At 38.8% G+C, this 8,207-nt stretch overlaps 1 protein-coding gene across 1 annotated transcript; it reads right to left on the bottom strand.

The window, feature by feature from the left end:
* Nucleotides 1-775: 775 nt before the first annotated feature.
* On the bottom strand, nucleotides 776-1,589 carry LOC149823453 (FKBP-type peptidyl-prolyl cis-trans isomerase). Its single transcript, XM_090018844.1, has one exon. The coding sequence runs from the start codon at nucleotides 1,507-1,509 to the stop codon at nucleotides 925-927; it is 585 nt and encodes a 194-aa protein (XP_089874970.1). The 5' UTR covers nucleotides 1,510-1,589; the 3' UTR covers nucleotides 776-924.
* Between the last annotated feature and the right edge of the window lie 6,618 nt (nucleotides 1,590-8,207).

Raw genomic sequence — 8,207 nt, 5'->3', positions numbered from 1 at the left:
ACCTAACTACGCTCCCAAACAGAGCCTTACTACTCCCCCAAACAGAGTCTTAAAGGTGGTACTTGTCACTTTTTCAAATGCATAATTTTCATCTGATTACCTGTTTTCAAACTGAGCCTTAGGGCCTGTTTGGAATCTCGATGCTGGGATGGGCGTTTATGCATTTGGTCGTCTCCCGGCTAAAATCTTGGTCAAACTACCTTGGTGGTCCTGTTTGGAATCTCGGCGTTGGGATGAGAGTTTATGCATTTGGGATCGGAAGTGAGGCCCTTTCTCCTTTGTATTTACACTAAATCATGGATTTGGCAGCTGCCACTTCTTCAAATGCATAAACTCCATAAACGCCCATCCCAACTACAGATTCCAAACAGGCCCATATATCAATTGAAAACTCTTCTAATCGGACTAAGAATCATTTACTAGAATACATTTTCTTCATCAATTGAAAAACAAACCAACATAATCGATCCTCTGCTAAACCATATTGCTAGTGCCCTGTTTTGACATTGCAAAGGGCTCTCTAGTCCCTAGAAAAGTGGAGAGATTTGAGGGCCTTAGTTTGAATTGCTTGGATCTCATGCAGATATCACTCTTCCAGGGTCATTGGTTCGATCCTTTTGTGTGGCAGGAGCAGTTAGTGCAGGTCACCTTGTATTGGGACGTTGCAAGTTCGAATCCTATGGTATGGTATAACCTAACCCCCAGCTTTCTCTGTAAAAAAAAGAAAGGTTTCCCTCCCTTTGGTGAGGGTTATAAAAAAAGCTTAAAAGCCCACTGCGGAAACCTCTTCAATGGAACGAGGATATATTTTAGATTAAAAAATAAACCAAAGAGGGAGGAGATATAAAAAATTACAGAAACGAACGTCAGAAAATACCAAGAAATACAGGAATTATTGAGCGAAAGAAAAAGAAAAAAGCCCCATCAAGTTTCGGAGGCACCGGACTTCTTGTTTTCTGGCCAAACACTGATCCTCTCCTTCTCATACTTTACATACAAAAACGACGCAGCGGCGACCGTGTACACCTGCAGGAAGAGCACGGGCGCCGGGTGGTAGTTGATGAGGCTCTTCCCCGAACCGAGCTCCACCAGCAGCAGCGCCGCGAGGCCCAGAGCGGCCAGCCGGCCGTTCAGCCGCTCAGTGTAGGGACAGAACCCGAAATCCACCTTGAGGCCGCCGGAGATGGCCTCCTTGAGTGGGACGGCTGGGAGGAAGAGGCCGCCCTTCTTCGAGGAGGACCCACCTCCGGATTTCTTGGATTTTCTCACCTCGGCCTTCTTCCCGGAGCCGCTCCGGTACTTGAGCCGGATCTGTGCCAGCCGGGCGTCGAAATCGGCGGGCTCCGGCGCCGATGGGGAGTCGTCGGTGGAGGATCCGCCAACGTTGTTGGGTTCTGCTTGTGGGCGCCTTTGGAGGGGTATGCTGGTGGGGAGCTTGGTGGTGGTGGTGGAAGTGGGTGGGGAGAGGGTGGCAGGGAATGGGTGAGAGAGCTGCAGGGAGAGCGCCATCGATTGGTGGGAGGTTGGACGTACGACAGAGATGGAGATAAGATTTGAGAGAGAGAGAGAGAGGGGGGTCGTTCACCAGATTGGAGGAAGAAAATAATCTTTACCAGCTATTGAGTTTGAAAAACAAGCCTTTTACCTTCTGCTGAAACTTGTCAAAATCATGCCGATTTTTTTCAATAATTTTGGTCTACCTTATACTTATTAATTGCAGTATAACTGTCTGCATGCATGATAGAAAATTTCTCTTTCTGGAATAGATGATCATTAGGCATTTAGTACAAATGTTAACGGGTCGGGTTTGGTTCACAAATCATATTGATAAAAATGCTATAAGCAGTAGAATCTTTTTTTTTTTGTTGAGAGGAATAGTATCTAGTATAATCAAACTTCTTATTTTGACAAGCAATTAAACAGACACATCCTAATTTTAATAAACTTTTAAATTTCAAATATAGATTAATTAATTAGATCCAATGTCCACTAAGAAGACCCCAAACAAAATTATCCAAATTGCAAAATAAATTCAATTGGATCTCTTAAGCCTGGACAGCGTCCCTTTTAACTCTACATTATAAGATGGCATATGAGGTGCAATCACATCTCTCACTTTAGTGTGCCGTTGCACTTGATTCGTCCTCCAACTTTTTATTGGCCCCACAACCTCAGGGATGAAGGTTGGTTAGGTGCAACGGCAAACTCAAAATGTAAAATGTGATTGCACCTGATTGGCTTCCTTAACATGATTCAAACTTTGAGACCTCTTAGTTAAGATCCGTACCAAGTCTAGAAATCTTATTCTGCCAAATATTAACCAAAAGTTTTTCAAAGCCACCTTTAGATTGCCATAGCAAATGAAATCCAGTAAAAGTTCAGCATTACATAAGCATGGGATGAGGTATCCCCACAAAGCAATGGAGTGCTAAAGACATGAGAGAGGAAAGGTGGTCGAGGAAAATTGGGTGTTAATAGGAGCGCCACTTACCGGAAGTGTCTATGGTCGAATCGAATGAAACTTCGGTGGAGGTAGAGAGCAGGTTGTATGTTACCCCCTGAACACGGGATTGCGTGTTCGGGGTCCGAATGAGTGCCACGTGGCACTCATTTGCCTCTACGGAGAAATATTGCGGATCCCAAGATCTTCCTTCATACAGAAACAGGCGAATGAGTGCCACGTGGCACTCATTCGGATCCCCGAACACGCGTTCCCGTGTTCGGGGGTAACATACAACCTGCTCGCATGAACGTGGGTTGTCTGCATCCTTCTCAACCAATCGATGCCCTCAATGATCCCAGGCCATAATCTCAGAGAGAATGAGAAACTGATATCACATAATGTAGCTCTCACCAAGCTCCCATGGTGGCCTGCATATAATGGGAGATTGGTGAGATGTTCTAACAATGGGTTGTTATCATGCATGAACAATTATGAGTTTTCTTCACATTCTCATAATTGCCCAGCAATAAAAAAGAAAAAAACCAAAATTGAAAAGCCACGACCGTGTTGTCCTTTGATGTGCTACTGTCAAACTTTGAGAAGAAATTTCAAACTCGGATGATCTATCCTTACCACAAACCTTCTTCCCAAAATATATGGCCTCCATATAAGGGTCCGTATCTCTCCATCACAGTGTGCACTCATTTTGGGATTGCTTACTCATAAAGGCTATATGATGTTCTTCTTGTAAAAAAGATTGCTCCTGCCCCCATAATCACTGGCATCGGTTTCTATGACAAATACTTCGGTGAAGTTTAAAATTGCCAACACTAGAGCACTTGTCATGGCTAACTTGAGTGCATCAAAGGCATTATGAGCTTTGATAGACCATATAAAAGCATTTTTTCGTAATAACGAAGTAAGAGGAGCTGCAATATTGTCATAACTGCGTAAAAAACAACCATAGTAGCTCGTCATCCTGAGAAACCCTCTCAACATATTTGGTGTTTTATCCGTAAGCCATTCTTTCATGACTTCCATTTTGTCTGGATCTGGCATTACCTCTTTGCATGATACTATATGGCCTAAATATATGACTTATTGGAGCCCGAATTCACACTTGATCTTCTGTCATATAATGTGTTTTCTTTTAAAATGCCTAAGGACATTCTCACATGTTGAAGATGATTTTCTTAATCTTTACTGTATATGGAAATGTCATCAAAGAGAATCCAAATAAATTTAATCAATAATAGTTGGAAAATATCATTCATGGTCCTTTGAAAAGTAGCTGGCCTATTGGTAAGACCAAAAGACAGGACAAAAAACTCATATTACCCTGCAACCAATGACCAACAATTTTTTCAGATGCGATGATCCCCTGCAGAGGTATCGTTGGGGCGAAGCAGGTTATATGTTCCACCCCAAAGACGCACTGTTAGCTACAGTGCGTGTTTGGGGGTCTGAATGAGCGCCACATATATAAGCTCATGGGGCTCGTATCACCGTGTGTGTTGGCATCACTTAGCATCGGAGTCCGGTGCGATTGCAGACTTAAGTACCCTTTCCCACCATTTTCGTTAAGAAATGACAGTTCGAGAAAAGGGAAAAAATGTCCATCTAGAAAAGTGAAACGCCGGTTCGAGAATGATGTTAACTCTTCAAAGTCCAAACGTTTCGTTTTTGCCTTAAGCAGTAAACTTTTGCACCATCTGCTGTAACAGGAGCTCCCTTTGATGACACACCCTTTGTCGTCGTCTGCTTTCCCTGGACTCTCCTTTGCCGTCGATTGCTTCCACCAGGGCACTCTTTGCCATCGCCTGCTGCCGTCAAAGCACCCTTTATCGTCGTCTGCTGTCATCGGAGCACCCTTTGCTGTCGTCTATGTAGTGACAACATCGTTGCCAACATCGGCTGCGTCTACCTTCTGGGTGTTTCTCCTCCATTATCGGATTACCAAAACTCGTATTATTTTAGTGAGTTTCGTGTAAGGTTTCGTTATGCAAATAAATTAATTTGTAAATATGAATGCTAAATCTTATATCTGATTTTACTATTCATGCTAAATAACGCCTATTTTCATATTGAAACAAATCGATTTGTGCCTATCCACCTCTGGGCAACAAAAAATAGTTAGCATGATTTGTTCTTATGAAGCAACATCGATTTATATGTTTGAAACAATAACAATTTAATGAAATTACGATGATTTATACTTAAGTTTGATAAATCGTACAACAATGTTTACGTATGAAGCCCAAACGTTACAATAATATGTAATTATAAAGGTTGTGATTTCTACAACAATTTATAAGTTTGAAACAACAACGATTTAATGAAATTACCATGATTTGTACATAAGTTTGATAAATCATACATCAATGTTTACACGTGAACCCCAAATGTTATAATAATATGTACTTACTTATAAAGGTTGCGATTGCTACAATGATTTGTAAGTTTGAAGCAATAATGATTTATACATTTAAAGCAGTAGCGATGTGTATTTATGAAGTTACCTCGATTTGTACTTAAGTTTGCTAAATCTTACAACGATGTTTACTTATGAAGCTAAATATTGCAATGATTTGTAATGTTGGTGATTGTTTAACGAATGAGATAATTTATAATATTATATACTTGGAGAGGCGGTTGTAACATATAATAATGTGGTTAAATTTATGTGTTGTGCAGGTTATAAATGTTTAAAGTTCGTCACACAAGAAATCTTCTGCCGTTCGATTTCATGAGACTTAATAAAATGATCCACCATTTCAATCTATATGAGTGTTATGAAGGATACCAAACTATAATGAAGATTAAGAATGATAAAGAAAGGGACAAAGCGTTGGAATTGTATTATGTAGAGCAATATCCATAAGATATTGAGGCTAAAGATCAAAGGAGGTATGAGAAAGAACTAAAGAAGAAGAAGAAGAAGAAGAAGACGAAGAAAAGGAAAAGCAAAGGAATAAGGAGGAGAATAAAAAGCAAAAACAAATGAAGGAGGAGAGGGAGAGGGAAAGGCAAAGGAAAAAGGAGGAGGAAAAGAGGGAAAGGCAAAGAAAGAATAAAGAAGATGATAAAGAGAAAGAAAGGCAATTGAAGAAGAAGAAGGAGGAAGAGAAGGAGAGGCAAATGATTAAGATGGAAGAGGAAAGGCAAAGGAAGAAGCATTAGGATGAGGAAGAGACAGAAAGACGAATGAAGGAGAAGAAAAAGGAGGATGAGGAAGTGAAGGAAAGGCAAAGAAAGAAGAAAGAGGATAAGGAGGCGAAAGAAAGGCAAAGAAAGGAGAAGGAGGACGAGGAAGATAAAAAAAGAGAAAGGCAGAAGTAGGAAAAAGAAGAGAAGGAAAGACAAAGAAAAAAGCAGGAGGAAGAGAAAGAAAGAGAAATAAAAAAGCAGGAGGAGAAAGAGAAGGAAAGAGAAAAGAATAAACAAGAGGATGAAGAGAAAGAAAGGGAAAGAAAAAAACAAGAGGATGAAGAGAAGGAAATGGAAAGAAAGAAAGTAATTGAAAAGCAGAGTACAGACCCGAAGAAGCGAAGGAAGGAAGAACAAAGTCAAAGGATAGAGGGAGGGGATGAAGAGGAAAAAAGTGTGACTAAGGTACGTAAATTGATTATGTCTGTATAATGATTAATGTGATAGCGATTACTGTGAACGATTTACTATTATATGTATGATTATGTATAGTGATTACTATGAATGATTTACTGTGATAGCGATTACTGTGAATGAGTTACTGTTATAGGTATGATTATGTATAACGATTACTATGATAGCGATTACTATGTATAGCGAGTGTACAATGATTATTATTTATAGTGATTACTGTGTACAATGACGTGTAGAAGTACAAGTGAGACTAATTTTGATTTGATACAAATAATATGTTATTTTGTGTTACAGGGAGGTCACAAGAGAAGTAAAAAATCATGTAAAAAGCTCAGAGGGCGGTGTCAGTAACCTGTAGTTTTGTTGTGGTATGGACAACTGAGTGAATATCAGAAAGATCGATTGCGAAATATGTACTTCGGCGGCCTCCTAGACCAGCATTCTTTTGAAACGTGCTGGAACACCATGACTCACCTGGTAAATAAGTGGAATAATAAGACGAACACATTCTAGTTTGATTCTTTTGATATCACTATGACCCTAGAAGATGTGGTGCGGATTACGGGCCTTAAGTGCCATGGAAGTACTGTCCTATTACGGGATTCAATCTATACCGCAAGAGATAAGTGCATGACCATTTTAGGAATGTCGATGGAGGACTGAAGGTAATGTATTTGTGGTAGAAGCAATTCCATATCGATGAAAGTCTATTCTTTATGTAATAAATGGGAAGGTCTGCTACATGTGCATCTGAAAGAACTGAGCAAGAGTTGCATGGTTTCCTTCTTTATTTTTTTGGACTTACTTTATTTTCTGATTTGTCTGGTTTGAGAATAAGTTACCTGGTGGTACTTTTAGCAATGGTTATTTTAAAATATATTTTTATATCATTGAAAAATGTTCAGAAAATTGCCACCCAAGTAATAATACCAATTTCCCACGTAAGTGCTGAGTCGGATCGATCAACAGAGAACACAATATACTCAATTTAAAACTAAAAATTGCATTTCATTGATATAGAACTTGTTCAATTACAAAAAATATTACAATGAAATGTAAATTGAACAAGAACAAAAAAAGAAGCCACACAGTGACTTAAACCCGCAAATACAAGGGCATTTTCATCGTTTCAATTCATGCAACACTCAATCACTGGGATGAGATGCTCTTAACTTGCAACTTAATATCACCTGCACGACACAAAAATGAAGTTAGTAAAACTATTTATAAAAATCGAGATAACTATCTCTAAATTAATTCTAAAATTAAATGTTAATCTAATTCTACGTAAAACGAGAGATTACCAGATCTAATTTCTTAAACTAATTATCCTGACGCTACAATTAACTCTGGACTATTATTAGAAATCTAATAAAACACTCAAAATCCCAATTAGAAAAACTATACAAAATGACAAATGACTATTTTGCCCCCACGCTCCGCGAAACCTTAATTTCTGATAGGCAATTTGAAAATGAATCATAGATGGCCTAAACGGAGTCCGATTGAAGTGATTTTTGTTGCGTGAAATTTATGACAGAATCAAGAATTCAGTGAAGCTTTCAGATCCCAAATGTTACTCTGGGAGTTCCAGATATAAGCATCACAAAATCAGCAAGAATTACGCGATAAGCCTGTCTAGAAACTTAACTGATGCAAAGGGCAAAACTACACAAAAATAAGTCCCTTCGATTGTGAGCAAAATAGCTAACCTAAAACTATACGAGCAATTCTAACCAAAACACTTCAACTGAAACTAGTTTAGTGCTAAACTACATAAACATGAGCAAATCTACTACACAATTTATCACTAAACAACAATTAACTATACATCCACTACTTACACTGAAGATAATCCCCTAAAATGTAAAAGCAACTAAAGAACATAAATGCAAGAACTAAGGTAATTCCTATGCACCATTCAACAAATAAACTTAACTAGTGTTGGATTTACTCACAAATTAGCATGTAAACTAATAATGATGTACTGCTAAAACAGAAAACACCTAAATCTACCTAACACAGGAAATTGACAATTTAACATCTATATGCAGCAAAACACCTAAATTGGGTAGAGGAAATCTACCTGATTTGTGCTGTTTGAATACATCTAAATGAACAAAACAAACTTTAAACAAGCAAC

This window comes from Nuphar pumila, chromosome 10, assembly GCF_984573655.1.
Source record: "Nuphar pumila chromosome 10, dmNupPumi1.hap1.1, whole genome shotgun sequence".
NCBI lineage: Eukaryota > Viridiplantae > Streptophyta > Magnoliopsida > Nymphaeales > Nymphaeaceae > Nuphar > Nuphar pumila.
Note: the sequence above shows the minus strand (reverse complement) of the source record. Positions and strands in the feature narration are given on the sequence as shown.